The sequence below is a fragment of the Culex pipiens genome, chromosome 2 (assembly GCF_016801865.2).
Source record: "Culex pipiens pallens isolate TS chromosome 2, TS_CPP_V2, whole genome shotgun sequence".
Lineage (NCBI taxonomy): Eukaryota > Metazoa > Arthropoda > Insecta > Diptera > Culicidae > Culex > Culex pipiens.
In genome coordinates, this window is record NC_068938.1 from 81280806 (window position 1) to 81304162 (window position 23357).

General features: G+C 35.3%; 1 protein-coding gene across 2 annotated transcripts in view; it reads left to right on the plus strand.

Moving 5' to 3' along the window:
• The window catches only part of LOC120428131 (uncharacterized), a 481672-nt gene that overhangs the window by 454042 nt on the left and 4273 nt on the right, over positions 1 to 23357 (plus strand). For both annotated transcript variants that reach the window (XM_052708221.1, XM_052708222.1), the window contains exon 13: positions 20070 to 20789. In XM_052708221.1, coding sequence (XP_052564181.1) covers positions 20070 to 20417 — 348 coding nt within the window. In that variant the 3' untranslated portion in view covers positions 20418 to 20789. The remainder of the gene's footprint in view (positions 1 to 20069; positions 20790 to 23357) is intronic.

The following is a 23357-nucleotide window of genomic DNA, read 5'->3' on the forward strand; positions in this document are numbered from 1 at the left end:
AAAGCTGAGAAAATTCTCTAAATTTTGATTTTGAGAACTTTGTTGATACGACCCTCAGTTGCTGAGATACTGCCATGCAAAAAATTAAAAGCAGCGAAAATTATGTTTTCTAAGTCTCACCCAAACAACCCACCATTTTATAATGTCGATATCTCCGATGGTCCGATTTACAATGTTAAAATACGGAACATTCGTTTAGGAATCAATATTTTGATTTTGTTTTAGGCAAGACAAATATTTCAAAAAGGGCGTAATATTGATTTTTTGACCCTTTCGAAATATTAATCTTGATTTAAAAAAAATAAAATATTGTATTCGAATTATCGTAGTTTTTTTGCAAATGAATTTTCAGTGACAAAAATTGAATTTTTTTTTCACAGTGTATCATTTTTTTCAGTGTACAGTCATGCCTTGGTTAAGCACCGTATATCGGGTATGCAAAACCAAGGCGTGCATAACTGAAGCACAGAGCTTATAGGGTTTTGGCTATATGGGAGACATTGGCAATAATCGAATGAAAAATCATGCAAACATCAAAAAATTATAGTGTTCTGGAATCGGGATGATGGCAGCTACCCATTGTAATTATAGTTACACGAATATTTTCACAAAATACGTACTTGTTCTGGGTAATTCTCCGCCAACTCACACAGCAGTTGCCCCGACCCCTCTTCGATTTGCGTGAAACTTTGTCCTGAGGGGTAACTTTTGTCCCTGATCACGAATCCGAGGTCCGTTTTTTGATATCTCGTGACGGAGGGGCGGTACGACCCCTTCCATTTTTGCACATGCGAAAAAAGAGGTGTTTTTCAATAATTTGCAGCCTGAAACGGTGATGAGATAGAAATTTGGTGTCAAAGGGACTTTTATGTAAAATTAGACGCCCGATTTGATGGCGTAATCAGAATTCCGAAAAAACGTATTTTTCATCGAAAAAAACACTAAAAAAGTTTTAAAAATTCTCCCATTTTCCGTTACTCGACTGTAAAAAATTTTGGAACATGTCATTTTATGGGAAATTTAATGTACTTTTCGAATCTACATTGTCCCAGAAGGGTCATTTTTTCATTTAGAACAAAATTTTTCATTTTAAAATTTCGTGTTTTTTCTAACTTTGCAGGGTTATTTTTTAGAGTGTAACAATGTTCTACAAAGTTGTAGAGCAGACAATTACAAAAATTTTGATATATATACATAAGGGGTTTGCTTATAAACATCACAAGTTATCACGATTTTACGAAAAAAAGTTTTAAAAAAGTTGGTCGTCATCGATCATGGCCGTTCATGGTCACCCGCGACAGACACGGACGACGAAACAAAGAGAAACGCAAAAAGTAACTTTTTCAAAACTTTTTTTCGTAAAATCGCGATAACTTGTGATGTTTATAAGCAAACCCCTAATGTCTATATATCAAAATTTTTGTAATTGTCTGCTCTACAACTTTGTAGAACATTGTTACACTCTAAAAAATAACCCTGCAAAGTTAGAAAAAACACGAAATTTTAAAATGAAAAATTTTGTTCTAAATGAAAAAATGACCCTTCTGGGACAATGTAGATTCGAAAAGTACATTAAATTTCCCATAAAATGACATGTTCCAAAATTTTTTACAGTCGAGTAACGGAAAATGGGAGAATTTTTAAAACTTTTTTATTGTTTTTTTCGATGAAAAATACGTTTTTTCGGAATTCTGAGTACGTCATCAAATCGGGCGTCTAATTTTACATAAAAGTCCCTTTGATGCCAAATTTCTATCTCATCACCGTTTCAGGCTGCAAATTATTGAAAAACACCTCTTTTTTCGCATGTTCAAAAATGGAAGGGGTCGTACCGCCCCTCCGTCACGAGATATCAAAAAACGGACCTCGGATTCGTGATCAGGGACAAAAGTTACCCCTTAGGACAAAGTTTCACGCAAATCGAAGAGGGGTCGGGGCAACTTTTCCCGATTTCGTGTGAGTTGGTAGAGAATTACCCTTCTGTATTTTGAAAACACAATTTTTACACTAAAAAAGTCTCAAAATATTTGTTATTGCAATATGGATATCAAATGATCATGTTTTTATCATACATTTCGAATGTCATACAGTTTTTTGGAAATACCGTAAACTGGGGTGACTTTGATAGCCCGGGGTGACATTGATAGAAATATGATTTGGCCACTAATTTTGATACATCCAAAGTAAAAACCTATCAAAGTCACCCCTGGCTATCAAAGAGACCCCAGTTTACGGTACTGAAATTTCAGTTTTTTGCAGTATTGGTATCAAATGATTGGGATTTTTTTCAAATTCAAATGACTACTCAACATTTTCACAAAACTACGTATTTTCGAAAAAATACTCGAAATATCAGCGTTTTGTAATATTAGTATCAAAAGATCGGGATTTTTTCATATATTAGGAATGTAATTAAAACATTTTTTTGAAAATACTCAAGATTATCAGAAAACTACGTATTTATAAAACAAAATCAAAATTTCAGTTATTCACAATATGGGTGTCAAATGATCGGAATTTTAATAATACATTTCGAATATGTAATAACAACCTTTTTGGAAAATACTGAAAATTTTCACAAAACTACGTATTTTCGAAAAAAAAACATTCCAAATTTCTGTTGTGTAACAAATAATCGGATTTTTTTCAAACATTTCGAATTAAATAATTTTGAAACTTTTAAATTTTGTGTATTTTTAGAAAATACGAAGTTTTGTAACTGCCCACCATTGAAAAAACGGCTAATATCCACTTTTGGCAAAAACGAGATATTAGCACTAGGTGGTAGAGAATGTTCCAACGCATCTTCTGAAACTTGAATTTCATCAAAATAGTGTTCAGATTTGGCTGCCGATGCGAAAAACCAAACGGCTAATATGCCAGTCTTATGGGAAATTGCCTTGACGGAGATTTGGTGACAAATACTAAAATGCGTTTTTCTCGGAATACTTGATTTGGCATAATAGCCAAATTTTCAATTATGGGCAAAGTATTTTTCTTAAGTATTTAAAAAAAGTTATTGCTTTCGAAATATATTAAAATATCTCGATTATTTCATACCTATAATTTAAAATAGTGAAATTTGGAGCATTTTTTTGAAAATACGAAGTCTTGTAAAAAAAAATTGTGAATTAAAAAAAATGAGTTACAATTCTCGAAATCTATGGAAAATTCCCGATCGTTCGATATCCATATTGTAAAAAACTGATAAAAAAAATGTACTGCCCTTGTTCGCATAAATGTCTCATATGCAAAAGCAGCATGCTAAGAAAAACGCATTGAAATTTTGTCCCACACAGTAGGCTACGTGTTAAGTTTTCACGAAAAACTGGATTTCCTTCTCATTTTTAAAACACAGGACTGGATGTTGTAGGCTTTTCTGAAAGAGCACATGATTTTGAACCAAACTGCATTAATAACTCAAAAGTGATGAAAATGCATTTGGGACATTTATGCGATCAGCGGCAGTGTAGTTTTGTGAAAATTTTGAGAATTTTCAAAAAATTGATGCTTTTTTCGAAATGTATGGATAAATACCAATAATTTGATACCGTCAGTGGGGGTGACTATGGGTCAAAAAACGATACACCTCTCGTATTTTTTTAATAGCAAAAACAATTTAAATAACATCGAAAATCTTTCAACGTAGATTTGTTCTTAGATAGTTTACTAACATTTTCCCAAAATATGGTGGATTTTGATGAACACTACCTTAAATGCCAATTGTTTGAAAATTGATCCAATCTCACCCCTTAGAGGGGGTGACATTGGGTCAAATTAAACTAAAATGATGCTCAAATACAACGATATGGTAAAAACAAGTCATCCAACAGTGTTTCTTGTTCGAGGGAATCGTATTGACACGCTACAATATTTGAAGTGGAGATTTTCAAACATTTGGGTAGTTTTCGAGCAATTCTAACAAAAATATTAGAAAAATGATTTTTCGAGAGGTCATTTTTGGCCAAAAACGTACCTCAACTTTAGACAGCTGCCAAAATAATAGAATTTGTTCTTGGAACGAGATTTTTTCAGCGAATTCATCTTAAGATGTCCCCTACATAACTCTTTTGACAGAATTCAGTTTCATTGAGAAGAACCTGAGAAATGGTAAAATCTGTAAAAAATCACTTTGACCCAATCTCACCCCCCAGACCCAATGTCACCCCCACTGACGGTACCCATATTGAAAAAACCGAAATTTTGTGTTTTTTTTTTTTGAAAATACGTAGTTTTGTGAATTTTGTTATTACATTCGAAATGTATAAAAACTACGATCATTTGATACCCATATTGTGAAAAAAATGATATTTTGAGAATTTTTTTTCAAAAATACGTAGTTTTGTAAAAATTTTAGTATTTAAAAAAAATTGTAATAACTTTCGAAATGTATTGAAAAATCCCGATCGTTTGATACCCATATTGTAAAAAGCTAGAATGTTGAGTATTTTTTATTGTCAAAAATATGTAGTTTTGTGAAAAAATATATTACATTCGAAATACATGAAAAATATCCATATTGCAATAACAATAGTTTTGAGTATTTTTTCGAGAAACATTGCATTTTCAAAACACAGGAAGAATACGTATTGTTGTGAAAATTTTCATGTCATTATAAGTTTAATCAATATTTTTTTATGTTAGTATGACTTTTCATATGATTATACAGTATGTAAAAAAAGTATTTACACCCCTTGGGCACTATGCACATTTTGTGATGAAACATGTAAAAAATTTAAAGTTTGACAGGAACCTAGTACTACGTTTTGTTCAGAAACTCATGCCAAACATTTTGCTACAAAAAACTCATGAAAAGATGATTTCTATAAAAAGTTATATAACAAATACTATTACGAAAATAAAAAAGGTGCAAAAAAAGTTTGTACACCTTTCGAAAAATTAACATAAGTAATGTTATTTGTTGACAAATCACCATAAATCCAGTATCCCAACTCCAAATAGGCATCCTTGACTGATTAAAAAAATAATTTGGATTGAATATAAAGTTTACTAACTACTTAGTATAAAAGTTTATATAACTCTGGAAATTCTATATAAAACTTATCTAAACTTAATTTTGCAAACCTTTAATTCAACTAAATGTCAATATATTACCATATAATTGCTAAATAAACATTTTGGAGTGGGTATAACACCGTTTTGGGGGTATTTGTATCGATAGAATAGATTTTTCGTTGGAATTTCGTACCAACCCGGAATTACGTCGTAGGAAAATCCGCCGGCATCCGAACCGGTCCACGATTCACAAGTTAACCTATGTGGAATCGGAAAGGGCATAAAATTTCCGATCTTTTGATACCCAAACATCTAGGTTTTCTTTAAAACCTACGTTTTTAAATACCTAAGCAAAAACGTTGTTATGGTTTCGTTTGAGCAACCTGCCAAAAATGTATGGAAATTCGTAATTTTTGTTCTCGTGGATCAAACTTACTTTTTGCCCAGGTATTTAAAAACGTAGGTTTTAAAGAAAACGTAGATGTTTGGGTATCAAAAGATCGGAAATTTTATGCCCTTTCCGATTCCACATAGGTTGACTTGTGAATCGTGGACCGGTTCGGATGCCGGCGGATTTTCCTACGACGTAATTCCGGGTTGGTACGAAATTCCAACGAAAAATCTATTCTATCGATACAAATACCCCCAAAACGGTGTTATACCTACTCCAAAATGTTTATTTAGCAATTATATGGTAATATATTGACATTTAGTTGAATTAAAAGTTTGCAAAATTAAGTTTAGATAAGTTTTATATAGAATTTCCAGAGTTATATAAACTTTTATACTAAGTAGTTAGTAAACTTTATATTCAATCCAAATTATTTTTTTAATCAGTCAAGGATGCCTATTTGGAGTTGGGAGACTGGATTTATGGTGATTTGTCAACAAATAACATTATTTATGTTAATTTTTTGAAAGGTGTACATACTTTTTTTGCGCCTTTTTTATTTTCGTAATAGTATTTGTTATATAACTTTTTATAGAAATCATCTTTTCATGAGCTTTTTGTAGCAAAATGTTTGGCATGAGTTTTTGAACAAAACGTAGTACTTAGCTCCTGTCAAACTTTAAATTTTTTACATGTTTCATCACAAAATGTGCATAGTGCCCAAGGGGTGTAAATACTTTTTTTACATACTGTAACTAGTGTCTCCAGCAGCGATGGAATAATCATCATCAAAAGAAAATCTTTGGACGTTCATCAAAAGAAAACATCCGAAGAGAGCATGCTCTCCTCTCTCGCGCACGAAAGATCGGTAAAAAAAATCGAAAAAAAATCATCATCTTGATTATTCGGCGGAACATCTTTTTCACTACTACACTTGCAAGTGTAACGTCACACGTCGAAAAATGACCTGTCACTATTTGTAGATGGGCAATGTGTGTAAACAAAGTGAAATAAATATTATTAAGTGGTGCTGACAAGGAAATTCACAAAAAATCATCAGCAGATTGATTTTCTTGAAGAATTTCGGGAGTGATTTTCTTTTGCGTGATTTTCCTCCTCTCTCTTTCGCGGGTGAAAAAAGTTCGCAAGCGAAAATGATTTTTTTTGCGATTATTCCATCCCTGGTCTCCAAGACTCCCGAACTTCTCCAAGAAAATCAATCTGCTGATGATTTTTTGTGAATTTTCTTGTCAGCACCACTTAAAAATATTTATTTCAATCTTTTTACACACATTGCCCATCTACAAAATGTGATAAGTCATATTTCGACGTGTGACGTTACACTTGCAAGTGTAGCAGTGAAAACGATATTCCGCTGAATAATCAAGATGATGATTTTTTTTAAAGATTCCTTTTACCGATCTTTCATGCGCGAGAGAGAAGAGCCATGCTCCCTTCGAATTTTTTCTCTTGATGAACGTCCAATGATTTTCTTTTGATGATGATTATTCCATCGCTGAGTGTCTCCCATTTAGCCAAATTCCCATAAGCTCTGTGTTTCAGTTAACCCTCTACTGTCCAATTTTTTTTTCGAAAATATTTATTTTTCCCGTGTTCAGGAGGTCATTTTGACCTGCTTTTGTTCTACGAAAAACTTTGCTTGTCTTGTTTTACGTTTTTCTTGTTTTATGTTTAGTATTTTAATTTGCATTTATCTTGTTTAGTTTATGATTGTTTTTAGTAGTATTTGGCCTTTTCTATCACCAAATATAATTGCATTTTGCCTATCTTATTTTTTCATGTTTTTACAGTCACTTTTTCAATTTTTTGCATGTTTTTCACACTTTCTGCTAAAGAATAGCACCATCATCATTTAAATTGCAAAAAAATGCGTAGAGGCATAGTCTGGGACACTACAAAAAATACTGCTTACTTATTTTTACTGAAAATATTACATTTTTTAAAACATGGGCAAAGTCACATAAAACAAGTTAAAACCTCCAACCCTGAAATTTTCTAAATTTTTAAGAGTTCTTCCCTTCAAAGCTTTTTAAAGATCAAAAATCGGTTGGAAAATTTATTTTTGGCTATTTTTTAGATCGAAGCCCGTCTAAAAGCAGCTGAACGAATCAAAACCGGGCAGTGCAAAACAGAGGCATGCAAAACCGGGGCATTACTGTAGTCCTTATCCATACCTACAACTTTGCCGAAGACACCAAATCGATCAAAAAATTCTTTCAAAAGATACAAATTTTTGAATTTTAATATATCTAGACAAAATTTTCAAAACAACCTATCCATCATGGGTTTCTTACGCAGATAGGACCTTTTGAAAATTTAAACTACATATCATTTTTGTATGGACAGCTGTTGATTTTTGTGATGATAAATAAAAAAATAAGATAATGAAATGGTTTGGCAACAACCGTTAAAGTAGAATTCCAACTGTATCAAAAATTAAAACAAAGTATTTTCATACCATGACTTCAAAGTTACAACCAGCAACAAGTCAGCTAATCCTGGTCCGTATAACATAATTAGCTATGAAAAACCTAGCCAGCACACAAAAACACTGCAAAAACAGCTACAGAGTGCAAAAACAAAATCCAACACAGGCTCCATGGAAAATAATTGCCTTGTCCCCATGAAAGGTCGCCGTCACGTGACCAAGTTTGCACCGTCCTCCCACCTTTTTTTTTGTTGCTCGACCACCACGTCAAAAGTGCCAACATCCACGTGGTAACTAATTTTCACCCACTTTTTACGAAAAGACTCAAAGTTGCAGGTGGACCGAGTTCGGCCCCCTTCCATGGAAAACTTTTCATCTTGTGATTTTTTAATAACTTGTTCGTCACCGAAATTGTTTTCGCTCCGTCCACCAGCTTCAACTCCAGAGGAAAAAGTGTCACGTCTTTCCCGCCGTGGACCTTAGAGCTGAATGATTCATGACTTGACTTCGGCACCAACCAGCAACTGCAGCAGCAGTCCGAGAGCTGGCCCGGAAATGGGTTGAAAATTGAATTTCTTCTGTTTGCTGCTGCTCTGAGGACGAGAGGGCGTTGGTTTCCGGTTTCCGGAAGGGGGCTGGGTGCCCAGGCTGGTCAAACAAGTCAAAAGTGAAATATTAAACCATAAGTTGGAGCTTTTTTTTTCTGCTGCAACTTCTTTTCCTGGAGCTTAATATGTCCAGAAGGGAAGCACGACACTGGAATTGAAATTTGTACAATGAAGACGAAGAGATGCTCGAAGAAAGGAGGGGAGATGTTAAAAAGTTCAAGTATGCTTTTGAACTACTCTTAAGACACTTGCCGGACACCTTCTTTGTTCCGTGATTACAGCAGGCGAATTTGAGTAAGGGTGTTGAAAAAAAAGACAGTTGATGAAACTACTTAATTAGCGTTGTTAAAAGTGTTCTTATGCTTTCTTTTCAACTTTGGTCAAGTTCATTACCTTGACGAAACTTAAACAATCTTTCTTGTTAAAAGTAACACTATTTATGTTAAAACTGTAAATTTTGCTTCTTTTTGAAAGAAAATGTTTTAAAATAAAATCAACTGCAATTTACCACGTCATTATCAAATTTTAAATCTGTTCAGAAAGTATAACAGTACACGGAGAAAAAAGAGTTCCCAAAATCGTGAACAAGCGTTCATGAAAATGGGAACCACGAACAAAGTGTGCAAATTTCATGGTACGTTTTTCAAAATCGTACCATAGGATTTGAACACTTTGTTCGAGGTTCTCATTTTCATGAACACTTGTTCACGATTTTGGGAACTCTTTTATCTCCGTGTAGTTTATGCAACAAGTTGCAAAAAGAAGTTTTTTCAGCACGAGTCGTACATTTATCCAACGAGGTTCACCGTTTTGCAACGAGTTCCATACAACATTTTTTGCAATTCCAAAAAACACACACTGAGTGAAATTTTATGTCAAATTTTCATGTATTTTGTCAATAAATCGTTTAAATCATAAAAATGTTGAAAAGTGTTACTTTTCGAAACAAGTGCTAAAAAGTTCAACTTTTCAGCACCCATTTGAGTGCTGAAAAATAGAACTTTTCAGCATTTATTTTGAAAAGGGTCGCTATTCGATTCTGTTATTTTTGGTACAGAAAAGTAGGCAATTTCGTCGTTCAAGAATGACAGGAAAAGTAAGTAGTTTCACGACAGAATTGCAAAAAACATTTTTTGTAATTCCGAGTAACACCCTTTGAATTGTAAATCAAATGTTCATATATTTAGTCAAAGTACCGTTTAAATCAAAACAATGTTAAAAAGTACTACTTTTCATAACAAGTGCTGAAAAGTTCCACTTTCCAGCATTAATTTCAGTGCTGAAAAGTAAAACTTTTCAGCATTTGTTTTTAAAATTGTTTCTATCCGATTCTGTTATTTATGGTACAGAAAAGTAGGCTGTTTCGTCGTTCTAGTATGACAGGAAAAGAAAGGGGACCATCCATAAACCACGTGGACACTTTTTTGATAATCTTGAACCCCCCCTCCCCCCTCGTGGACAATTGTACATACAAAAAAAATCTTTTTTGTATGGAGCGTGGACAATCGCCATACCCCCCCCCCCCCCTAAAGTGTCCACGTGGTTTATGGATGGTCCCAAAGTAATTTCACGACGGAATTGCAAAAAAGTATTTCTCCGCATTTTACACACCAGTTGCTCTGATCTCTCTTCAATTTGCGTGAAACTTTGTTCTAAGGGGTAATGTTAGACCCTGATCACGAATTCAAGCTGTCTGTTTGATATCTCGTTACAGTTGAGCGGAACGACCCCTTCCATTTTTGATCATTCGAAAAAGAAGTATTTTTCAAAAAATTGTAGCCTGAAATGGTGATAATTTGGAATCTTTGTGTGAAGAGGACTTGTATGTAAAAGTGGACGCCCGCTTAGATAGGTGTAGTCAAAATTCGGAAAAAACGTATTTTTCATTGAAAAAAAATATGATTTTAAAAATTCCGTCGTTTTCGGTAATTTAACTGTGAAAATGATTGGCACATGTCAATTTTTTTTTTGAAATTTAATGTACTTTTGGAATCTGCTAAAACCCAAAAGTTTATTTTGTGCATTTCAAACAAATAATATTTTTTTTTTGTGTTTCTTCAATTTTGTAGGGTTATGTTTTAGTTTGTAAAAATGTTCTACAAAGTTGTAAAGCAGGCTATTACAAAAAAATCGTAACTTTTTTTCACAAATGTTGCAATATTAAAAAAACACAAAAAAAAATAAAAAATTTAAAATTTGTTTGAAATGCACATAATAAGCTTTTGGGTTTAAGCAAATTGAAAAACTACATTAAATTTCCAAAAAAATTGACATGTGCCAAACATTTTTACAGTTGAATCACGAAAAACGACAGAATTTTTAGAAATTTTTTGAAATACTGACCTGATTATTGGGCTTGATTTTACTATTGAAGAGTGTTATCCTCCAAAATAGTACTGAAAGATATTACTTATTGATAAAAATACAGGATAGTTGAAATTATTGAAGCAGTAAGGCTAAAGTTGCCATAATTAAATGAATTAACAACAACAACAAGAAATCTGTGTTGTGTTGTCCAAATGTTAGAGATTAATTAAACTGAGGTTTAACTTTTTAACATTTGAACATGGGAAAAATAAAAAAAAACTAAAAGAAAATTTGGGCAGAAGAGGGTTAACCACGATTGTGTGATTATAACCTCAAATTATCTGTAAAAAAAATCGTGTTCGCCAATTATGACACACTAACACTCGATCCGTGTCACACACGGTTCTCACTGCCCTGTTGATAAACTGCCCATTAACACGTGCCCATAACCGTTTGAGTATGTGCACGTGTGTGTGTGTATGTTTCGTAGCGCTCGGGAAGCCAGTCGATGTCCACTTGCCTACAGAGCTCCCCCGGTTACGTAACGTTCCACACACACACAAAAAACCAACAAACACGAAACAAAAAGCCATTGAAATGCAAACCATGTTAAATGCTAATTGTACGCTGTTTCTAACACCTCGTCGCGACCCCACACTGCTCGCTCTCTCTCTCTACCGGGTATTTGTAGTGGTGTAGCACAATCGAACACACCCACACTTTCAGTGACCTCCGAAGTCGAGCCTGATCCCGGAACTGCCATATTGTCGCCATTTACAGTTTCCTGCCACAATAAACAATACCATTGAAACTACCGCCACCGACACAAACACACACACAGGAAATATCCACGTGTCGGTGTGTGTGTGTTTGCTCTACGGCGGCGGTTGTTGGCAGTCTTTTTTCCGGCAGCCACCACGTGGCGTCGATGGTTGGCCCTTCTGACCTCCGCCAACATTTTGCTCGTTAAACTTTTGCAAACTCTCTCTCTCTCTCTTTGCCCTGTTTATGGGCGCCGGTTATTGTTTTGTAAAATTTAATTAAAATTTTTGCACAACCCACAACACGGTGGAGATGAGTCCGCTGGAAAAGTGGCCTGGCTCCGCAACTCAACTATGGAGGAGGTTGTATCAACAAACGCTAATGGGGAAGCGATCTATTAGGTATTAAAATGTAATTATAATAAAGTAATGCAAATGTTTAATAAGCTTCATTGGTTCTTTGTGATCTGTGTTGAATGGGTCAATTTCGTTGAAAAGCTGTTCAAATATTTGACAGTTTTTTAATCGGATTCGAGAGGAAACAATTCATCCTTGATTTACATCATAGCAAAGTTATCAGTTAACGAAACAATAACTTTTTTTATTTTTTTTAAATGCATGCCTTCATTTATCAAAAGTTTGTTTGCATCAAACTAAAAAAGGCATTTTGAAACGACGTAATATTTTAAACATGAAAACAGTTACCACAACTGTCAAAAAATCTAACCAAATCTGGCAACCCTGTCCTAAACCCTAAGTAGTGCACACAATGCCCTTGCATGCATCAGTTGCATCCAATCAGTTAACAAGCTTACTTCTAGTTGCACCAACCTTCGATGGAGGACCGGTGTCGAACGCGATGAAATGCCCGGTTTTTATCATCGACGGAGTGGGTTATGAATATTCAAAACCGACCTAGGATTCGACAGAAGAGGACTTGTTTTCGGCGCGCGCGATATGATACAAATTTGCCCAATTTGTGTAATCCAATTTAATGTTCGCGTTTGGATGATTGTTGAAAAAAGTTGCAGTGGATTATTACTGCTGGATGAGTTCGGGAGTTAGTTGGGATTAAATGTAGGTATTTTTGACATCATTATTGGCTTGATTTTGAATTCAGAATAAAAAAAACATTATTCCATTTGATTGGATAAAAATAACGTTGTCCAGAACAGGTTTTCTGTTGCCTAGAAATAAACTTTAAGGGTAATTCTCTACCAACTCACACGAAATCGGGAAAAGTTGCCCCGACCCCTCTTCGATTTGCGTGAAACTTTTGTCCATGATCACGAATCCGAGGTCCGTTTTTTGATATCTCGTGACGGAGGGGCGGTACGGCCCCTTTAATTTTTAGCATGCGAAAAAGAGGTGTTTTTCAATAATTTGCAGCCTGAAACGGTGATGAGATAGAAATTTGGTGTCAAGTGGACTTTTATGTAAAATTAGACGCCCGTGGCATACTCAGAATTCTAAAAAAAAACGTATTTTTCATCGAAAAAAAAAAACACTAAAAAAGTTTAAAACATGCTTCAATTTTCCATTACTCGACTGTATAAAATTTTGGAACATGTCATTTTATGGGAAATTGATTGTGCTTTTCGAATCCAAGAAGGGTGATTTTTTCAATTAGAACAAAAATTTTCATTTTTAATTTGTGTATATTTTGTATATTATACCATATGGGACCACCCTACGAAATTCTAAAATTTTCCAAATATATCTTTTTCCATGTAATTTTGCCCGCTGAGTCTGATTCTGCCCTCAGAATTGAGCCAAAGTGTCGAAAAAACGATTTTTGCAATTCCATGGTGAAACTACTTACTTTTCCTGTCATTCTTGAACGACGAAATAGCCTACTTTTCTGTACCAAAAATAACAGAATCGAATAGCAACACTTTTCAAAATAAATGCTGAAAAGTTCTACTTTTCAGCACTCAAATGGGTGCTGAAAAGTTGAACTTTTTAGCACTTGTTTTGAAAAGTAACACTTTTCAACATTTTTTTTTATTTTAACGTTTTATTGACAAAATACATGAAAATTTGACATAAAATTTCACTCAGTGTGCGTTTTTTGGAATTGCAAAAAATGTTGTATGGAACTCTTTGCAAAACTTGATTTTTTCAGCACTCTTCGTATTTATCCAACTCGGTGAACCTCGTTGGATAAATGTACGACTCGTGCTGAAAAAATCCTCTTTTTGCAACTTGTTGCATAAATTACTATTTTGGTCATGTTGTAGGTTTCCATGTAAAATTATCATTTAAACTCAAAATATTGATTTCCCTTGAAAATTAGACTTTTTCGAATGAAGCTATCTCGGGTTCAAAGAAAAACACCCCTGAAATTTTTTCAGCGTTTGTAGTGCTGGATCTCCTCTTTAACACTCAAACGCTCGGGTAGTCATTTGACCTCTATTTTTTTTTTTTCTTAAAAAAAAATCATAACTTTTGGTAGAATTGACCAATTTGGATACTTCCGGTTGCAAAAGGTCCAGATTTGTCTATATTTTTAACTGTCAGATGGGGGACAAATATGGTCCATTTTTACCGGAGATATTCCGGATTCCGTTGGGGTACCTCGGCCCTCCTTTTTGGGTTTATGGTCAATATAACAAAATCTATTCCACAAATCAAAGCCGGAAATAATGCAAAACTTCAAGGCATCATCCTAATACATCATCCTGCATAGATCCATGACATGGCCAAGACACTGGAACAGGTTACAACCGGAAACGGTTCACTGAGCTGATGTCGATTGGTGCCCAACTGGAACCGGATCCGGTGCCCCGTAGGACTTAACCATGTCAATTATTTTTGCAGGATGATGTATTAGGATGATTCCTTAAAGTTTTGTTTTATTTCCGAAAATATTATGTGCAAAATTGATTATAATATTGACCAAACATCCATATCGGAGGGCCGAGGTACCCCAACGGAATCCGGAATATCTCCGGTAAAAGTGGACCATACTTGTCCCCCATCTGACAGTTAAAAATATAGACAAATCTGGATCTTTTGCAACCGGAACTATCCAAATTGCTCAATTCTACCAAAAGTTATGATTTTTTTTAGAAAAAATAGGGGTCAAATGACTACCCGAGCGTTTGAGTGTTAATATGCAATATGGTGCTTAAAATTTGGATTGCGCCTTTTCGAGATATTAAAGTTTTAAATTTGCATTCTATTACCTTAAAAATGGCTGTAGCTTTTAACTCTTCAGTCCAAATTGACCTGCCAATAAATAAAATTGTTTGTTTTTTAGAGCTTTCAAAGTGCTCGGAATATCACTTTTCTCTAAAACTTAACCCTGAATTGCCATGTTAAAAAAACGGATTTTTAAAGGTTTGCTCAGATGCTATAAATTTGGTCGTAGAAGGCGTAGACTACAAAATAAAATTTTGGCGTATTGTACAAAGTTGCTTGGATTAGCAAGCCCAACAATTTTTTAGACGACAGAAAAATTCCCAAAAATATTCCTGAAAAGTTAGATTTTTAAAATCACCCTAATAGAGAACCACCCTAATTTCAACCAAACCAAAAGTTGCTCCTTTCTATTTGCAACAGCTCTTCTGAAGACACCAAGCTCCAAAACTTAATCATTTTTCGAAAAATCCGTTTTCCACTTAATTTTGCGATCTGGACCTTTGTTGCAATGACACAAAATAGCTTGTTTGGTCATAGGGAAGGCCCTCATAAAGTTTGAGCCAAATAAAAATAACAATAATTTAAATGGTTGTAATCGACCGATTTCGTAAAGAGTTGTTAAGTTTCTGTGAAGAGTTTTGCTAAATTAATTGTTACTAGTCTAGAATGGCAAATTGAATAGAAAAAAGGACCATTTTCTTTACCTGTCAAACATATATGTTTTTATATTTGAGCATTTACTTGAAATCAAAAGATAAATTCTCAGAAATAAAATTATAAAATTGTAAGAGATTGAACAAAATGCTAAATATAGACAGTAGGATGAAACAAAAATGACTTTTTGGCGGGGATTCAAGAGTTTGTTCCGGTGGGCGTATCGTGCCCAAATCCAAAATATGAGCTTGATTGGACGTAACAGGAGCTGGCGCTTTTCATTTGAATTTAAAATGGGATTTAACCCATGAAAGTGATTTTTTTTCAAAAATGTCACTTTTTGAGGCACTTAGACCTACAAAGTTTGGCATTTTTTTCAAAAATCTGCCTTGGCAAAAAAGATATGCGTCGCGCCTTGCGACGCCCTAGACGCGATTTGATTTTGGTGGGGTCAATTTTTCGAAAAAATGCCAAACTTTGAAGGTCTGTACCGAGCTCCAGGGTGCTTCAAATTTCAAAGTTATATATAAGATGCGCAAGGGTCTGACCTACACGCCAGTGATGTTGAAAATAAACGCTTCAGTGGCCAAAATGCCTCAAAAAGTGGCATTTTTGGAAAAATATTTTTTTCCCATTTAAAATTCAAATGCAAAGCGCCAGCTCCTGTTACGTCCATTCAAGCTAATATCTGAAGTTTTTTGACATAGGACTATGTCTCTACTTACTATATTGGGGGGCCAGTTCAGAAATTCGATCCAAAGCGTCACTTTTAAGCGGAGCAGTTCTCTAGGATTTCGGTCATTCGATTTTTTTTGTATTTTTTAATCCGACTGAAACTTTTTTGGTGCCTTCGGTATGCCCAATGAAGCCATTTTGCATCATTAGTTTGTCCATATAATTTTCCATACAAATTTGGCAGCTGTCCATACAAAAATGATGTATGAAAATTCAAAAATCTGTATCTTTTGAAGGAATTTTTTGATCGATTTGGTGTCTTCGGCAAAGTTGTAGGTATGGATACGGACTACACTAGAAAAAAATAATACACGGTAAAAAAAATTTGGTGATTTTTTTATTTAACTTTTTGTCACTAAAACTTGATTTACAAAAAAACACTATTTTTAATTTTTTTTATTTTTTGATATGTTTTAGAGGACATAAAATGCCAACTTTTCAGAAATTTCCAGGTTGTGCAAAAAATCATTGACCGAGTTATGAATTTTTTAATCAATACTGATTTTTTCAAAAAATCGAAATTTTGGTCGTAAAAATTTTTCAACTTCATTTTTCGATGTAAAATTAAATTTGCAATCAAAAAGTACTTTAGTGAAATTTTGATAAAGTGCACCGTTTTCAAGTTATAGCCATATTTAAGTGACTTTTTTGAAAATAGTCGCAGTTTTTCATTTTTTAAAATTAGTGCACATGTTTGCCCAGTTTTGAAAAAAATATTTTTGAAAAGCTGAGAAAATTCTCTATATTTTGCTTATTCGGACTTTGTTGATACGACCTTTAGTTGCTGAGATATTGCAATGCAAAGGTTTAAAAACAGGAAAATTGATGATTTCTAAGTCTCACCCAAACAACCCACCATTTTCTATCGTCAATATCTTAGCAACTAATGGTCCGATTTTCAATGTTAATATATGAAACATTTGTGAAATTTTCCGATCTTTTCGAAAAAAATATTTTCAAAATTTTCAAATCAAGACTAACATTTCAAAAAGGCCAAACATTCAATATTACGCCCTTTTAAAATGTTAGTCTTGATTTGAAAATTTTGAAAATATTTTTTTCGAAAAGATCGGAAAATTTCACAATTGTTTCATATATTAACATTGAAAATCGGACCATTAGTTGCTGAGATATTGACGATAGAAAATGGTGGGTTGTTTGGGTGAAACTTAGAAAACATCAATTTTCCTGTTTTTAAACCTTTGCATTGCAATATCTCAGCAACTAAAGGTCGTATCAACAAAGTCCGAATAAGCAAAATATAGAGAATTTTCTCAGCTTTTCAAAAATATTTTTTTCAAAACTGGGCAAACATGTGCACTAATTTTAAAAAATAAAAAACTGCGACTATTTTCAAAAAAGTCACTTAAATATAGCTATAACTTGAAAACGGTGCACTTTATCAAAATTTCACTAAAGTACTTTTTGATTGCAAATTTGATTTTACATCGAAAAATGAAGTTGAAAAAATTTACGACCAAAATTTCGATTTTTTGAAAAAATCCGTATTGATTAAAAAATTCATAACTCGGTCAATGATTTTTTGCACAACCTGGAAATTTCTGAAAAGTTGGCATTTTATGTCCTCTAAAACATATCAAAAAATAAAAAAAATTAAAAATAGTGTTTTTTTGTAAATCAAGTTTTAGTGATAAAAAGTTAAATAAAAAAATCACCAAATTTTTTTTACCGTGTATTATTTTTTTCCAGTGTAGTCCGTATCCATACCTACAACTTTGCCGAAGACACCAAATCGATCAAAAAATTCCTTCAAAAGATACAGATTTTTGAATTTTCATACATCATTTTTGTATGGATAGCTGCCAAATTTGTATGGAAAATTATATGGACAAACTAATGATGCAAAATGGCTTCTTTGGGCATACCGAAGGCACCAAAAAAGTTTCAGTCGGATTAAAAAATACAAAAATTAAAATTGAAGAAAAAAGACCGATTTCGTAGAGAATTGCTCAGCGTTAAAAAAGGGGACATTTTGAACGCTTATATCTTTTTTCCCTGTGAATCAATCCAGACGGTTGGACCACCAATCGAAAGAGGAAGACTTCAGCTATCGTTTAACTACATAGATAGTTTGACTAAACATAGTTAAAGCACTTAAAACATGCAATCAAAATGAGTAATTTTTCAGTACAAATCGGACAGATGACCAATCAGAGCGAGCGTATGCATTCGAGACCGCGCCCCTTTTGTGCCGTTCTCCGGCTGTGCCGCTATATAAGCAGAAAATTTCGCAAAAGCAAGTCACTTTGGAACGAGCACTCGAACTGTGCACGTCGGGCCGGCGCGGAGCAGCAGCAGCAGCGGCCAATAGAAGAAGAGGACCAGCAACCAGAAGGAAGAACCACTGGCAGCAGAAGGAGGAAATTCGAGCGAAGCTGACCGCGTTGAAGTCACTGATGCGGCGGTTCTCATGAAAAATGGCCAATTCGACAGTGGTGGAAAAAACCTGGAGTGGCCGGTGCCCTCAAAGAAGGTTCCCTCGGGGCCTGGGGGGACATTTACAGAACCATACGAGTTGTGGCAATATGGGTATCAAAATTCATGGTTTTTGATACTGAACATAATAATGGCCATTTCGACAGTAGTGGCCACAACCTGGAGTGGCCGGTGATCTCAAAGCAGGTTCCCCCGGGGCCAGGGGGAACTTTTACAGAACCATAAGAGTTGTGGCAATATGGGTATCAAAATTCATGGTTTTTGATACTGAACATGATAATGGCCATTTCGACAGTGGTGGCCAAAACCTGGAGTGGCCGGTGCCCTCAAAGAAGGTTCCCTCGGGGCCTGGGGGGACATTTACAGAACCATACGAGTTGTGGCAATATGGGTATCAAAATTCATGGTTTTTGATACTGAACATAATAATGGCCATTTCGACAGTGGTGGCCATAACCTGGAGTGGCCGCTGCCCTCAAAGAAGGTACCCCGGGGCCTGGGAGGACATTTACAGAACGAGTTGTTGCAATATGGGTATCAAAATTCATGGTTTTTGATACTGTACATGAAAATTGACATTTCGTGGCCACAACCTGGAATTGCCGGTGCCCTCATGGAAGGTTCACCTTGGGAGAACATTTATGACAGTTTTGCCGACAAATCTATGAAACAAAATAAAATAATCTTATTCCAGATTTCACTAGCAATCCAAAAACACATTCAAATTGTTTTGTCCTATGTCTTTCGGTTATGTCTCTGACATACCATCTTGAACTTTTTTTTTGAAAAGGTCCAATAAACCAAATTTCCAGTTTTTGCTTTTTGGGTGTTTTTGAAACCGCCTTCAGTCAGGGGTATTAAAAAACACCCAAAAAGCAAAAACTGAAAATTTGGTTTATTGAACCTCTTCAAAAAAAAAACTCCAGATATTTGAATTTGGGCTTAGTATGCGCACCGGAACATAAAAAGTTACTTTTGTTACACTCTAATAGACACGGCCAAGGTACTGATGGGAAGTTGCAGACCTGTAAAAACTAATTATAGAAATGAAATGAGTGAATAAACACATCACGTAACGAAGTGAAGCAGTGAAGTAGCTCAAAATGACCTCGTGAACACGAACAAAAATTTGCAATAAGATTTATTGTGAAACTGTTTAAAGCAAATTTTGGCTAGAAATGCAAAGATCTCTAGTTGATGATATAATTCACAACATTTACAAATGACCGCACACCACTCAACCTCAGTACCAAAATTCCACCTCTTGATTCTGGCAGTGGTCAGCGTTCAAACCTGTGCGGTTTTTCGATAGGGCATCCAAAAGCCCCCGCAATTCAAGCCTAAAATATGCAGATGCAGTTCGTACCGTTGAACCTCCTGCAGCCAAAACAAATGCCAACGAAACCAATAAAATCATTCGGTCCAAAATGGTTCGCTTCTGGCATCACTGCGGTTCAACTGGCCGTTCGTGCGTGCGCGCCCCGGAGTCAAACCCCCAGAACTGTCCACAAATTTATTTGATTTTCTCTTGTTTCCCCCTTCCTCAGGTAACCGCATGCCACTGCAAGGTGCACCAGAGTTATCGCCATTTTGCCACCAAGCACCGCCAGCTGATACCGATCTTTGGCCGCAAAACGAAAGCGTCCTCGGCGGCGAACCGGCACTGGCTCAGTGGCAAGGGCCAACAGCAGCAGCAGCAGACGGGTTGCCAGCAGCAGCAGGGTGGTCAGCAGGGCGGCCACAGCAACCTCAACTACAGCTACGGCCAGCATCCGAACTCGTACAGCCTGCAGCCGGAGCGGATAATCAACAAACCGCTGCCGATGAATCTCGAGAACGACATGTACTACACGGTGGACTTTGGCGAGTCCCAGCACGCACCCTTGATACAGTAAAGCTAAAGGGAAGAGAAAAGGAAGAAAAAGAAGCACTACACCAACACACACTTTTGCACACATACTACTAAAATACACAACAACAACAACAAACTTACAAAAAAACAGCTAAAAATAAGAAGATACGTGCGTCCAAAGCAACTGCAACCAGCAACGATGGAGTTTAAGGGTTAGAAAAGAGAGAACGTTGGAAGGTGACGATGACTAATGGAATGGAATTAAGCAAAAGCGCGACATGACTCGGCAGCAGAAGCGTGGTGTCGATTAGATTTTCCGATTTTGGTTTTGACGGTTCCGTTTGTACCCAGCAGAAGCCGCTGTAGCAGCAGTAGCAGTAGCAGTGCGCTTGTCTTCGTAGGATAATTATGAAGTGTAAGTATCTGATTGATTGAATTGCTACATAGTTAATAAAATGAATTTCAGGAGGTTGAACATTTGGCTTGTTGGGTAATACCTTTTTTTAATTACTTTACCCAACATAATGTGAAAAAATTGAACTTGATGAAAATTTCAACATTTCCTTATTTAAAACTTTACAATTTTTGACCCCATTTCCAGATGTAATATACTCATGTGTAATTCAAAATTATATCCCGAGTTTCTTGGCATTTTTTCTTGCAAGTAATGTTTCTTAGTCTTGTTGGATTAAATTTTTCTATACAGTTGTGCTCTACCAAACAGTTTAGAGATCTGATCAAAAATTTGCTACGACCCCTCTTCGATTTGCGTGAAACTTTGTCCTAAGAGGTAACTTTTGTCCCTGATCACGAATCCGAGGTCCGTTTTTTGATATCTCGTGACGGAGGGGCGGTACAACCCCTTCCATTTTTGAACATGCGAAAAAAGAGGTGTTTTTCAATAATTTGCAGCCTGAAACGGTGATGAGATAGAAATTTGGTGTCAAAGGGACTTTTATGTAAAATTAGACGCCCGATTTGATGGTGTACTCAGAATTCCGAAAAAACGTATTTTTCATCGAAAAAACACTAAAAAAGTTTTAAAAATTCTCCCATTTTCCGTTACTCGACTGTAAAAAAATTTGGAACATGTCATTTTATGGGAAATTTAATGTACTTTTCGAATCTACATTGACCCAGAAAGTTCGTCCGTGTCTGTCGCGGGTGACCATGAACGGCCATGATCAACGACGACCAACATTTTCAAAACTTTTTTTCGTAAAATCGCGATAACTCGTGATGTTTACAAGCAAACCCCTTATGTCTATATATCAAAATTTTTGTTATTGTCTGCTCTACAACTTTGTAGAATATTATTAGACTCTTAAAAATAACCCTGCAAAGTTAGAAAAAACACGAAATGTTAAAATGAAAAAAAATGTTCTAAATGAAAAAATTACCCTTCTGGGTCAATGTAGATCCCAAAAGAACATTAAATTTCCCAGAAAATGACATGTTCATGTATATTTAAAAAAAATCTGTTTTCATCAAACTATTGAGTCTTTATAAGTATTTGTAATTCTCCGCCAACTCACACAGCAGTTGCCCCGACCCCTCTTCGATTTGCGTGAAACTTTGTCCTAAGGGGTAATTTTTGTCCCTGATCACGAATCCGAGGTCCGTTTTTTGATTTCTCGTGACGGAGGGGCGGTACGACCCCTTCCATTTTTGAACATGCGAAAAAAGAGGTGTTTTTCAATAATTTGCAGCCTGAAACGGTGATGAGATAGAAATTTGGTGTCAAAGGGACTTTTATGTAAAATTAGACGCCCGATTTGATGGCTTACTCAGAATTCCAAAAAAACGTATTTTTCATCGAAAAAAACACTAAAAAAGTTTTAAAAATTCTCCCATTTTCCGTTACTCGACTGTAAAAAAAATTGGAACATGTCATTTTAAGGGAAATTTAATGTACTTTTCGAATCTACATTGACCCAGAAAGTTCGTCCGTGTCGGTCTCGGGTGACCATGAACGGCCATGATCAACGACGACCAACATTTTCAAAACTTTTTTTTCGTAAAATCGCGATAACTCGTGATGTTTACAAGCAAACCCCTTATGTCTATATATCAAAATTTTTTTTATTGTCTGCTCTACAACTTTGTAGAACATTATTAGACTCTAAAAAATAACCCTGCAAAGTTAGAAAAAACACGAAATGTTAAAATGAAAAAAAATGTTCTAAATGAAAAAATTACCCTTCAATGTAGATTCCAAAAGAACATTAAATTTCCCAGAAAATGACATGTTCATGTATATTTAAAAAAATCTGTTTTCATCACACAGCAGTTGCCCCGACCCCTCTTCGATTTGCGTGAAACTTTGTCCTAAGGGGTTACATTTGTCCCTGATCACGAATCCGAGGTCCGTTTTTTGATATCTCGTGACGGAGGGGCGGTACGACCCCTTCCATTTTTGAACATGCGAAAAAAGAGGTGTTTTTCAATAATTTGCAGCCTGAAACGGTGATGAGATAGAAATTTGGTGTCAAAGGGACTTTACTCAGAATTCCGAAAAAACGTATTTTTCATCGAAAAAACACTAAAAAAGTTTTAAAAATTCTCAGAAGGGTCATTTTTTCATTTAGAACAAAACTTTTCATTTGAAAATTTCGTGTTTTTTCTAACTTTGCAGGGTTATTTTTTAGAGTGTAACAATGTTCTACAAAGTTGTAGAGCAGACAATTACAAAAAATTTGATATATAGACATAAGGGGTTTGCTCATAAACATCACGAGTTATCGCGATTTTACGAAAAAAAGTTTTGCGCGCGCTCCTGGGCACCGGGCATTTCGGCTCGACCGCGTTCGAGGAAATAGCATTTTACAGTCGACTCTCTGCTTGTCAATATCCAAGGGACCGTCGAGGAAGAGAATCATCAGATTACAGAACGATGCAAAATGAAGACTCGATTGAAAATATTTTTTTCTTGATACCCAGCTATGGGAGAGAATCATGGCAACGTCCATCAAACAAAAACAAA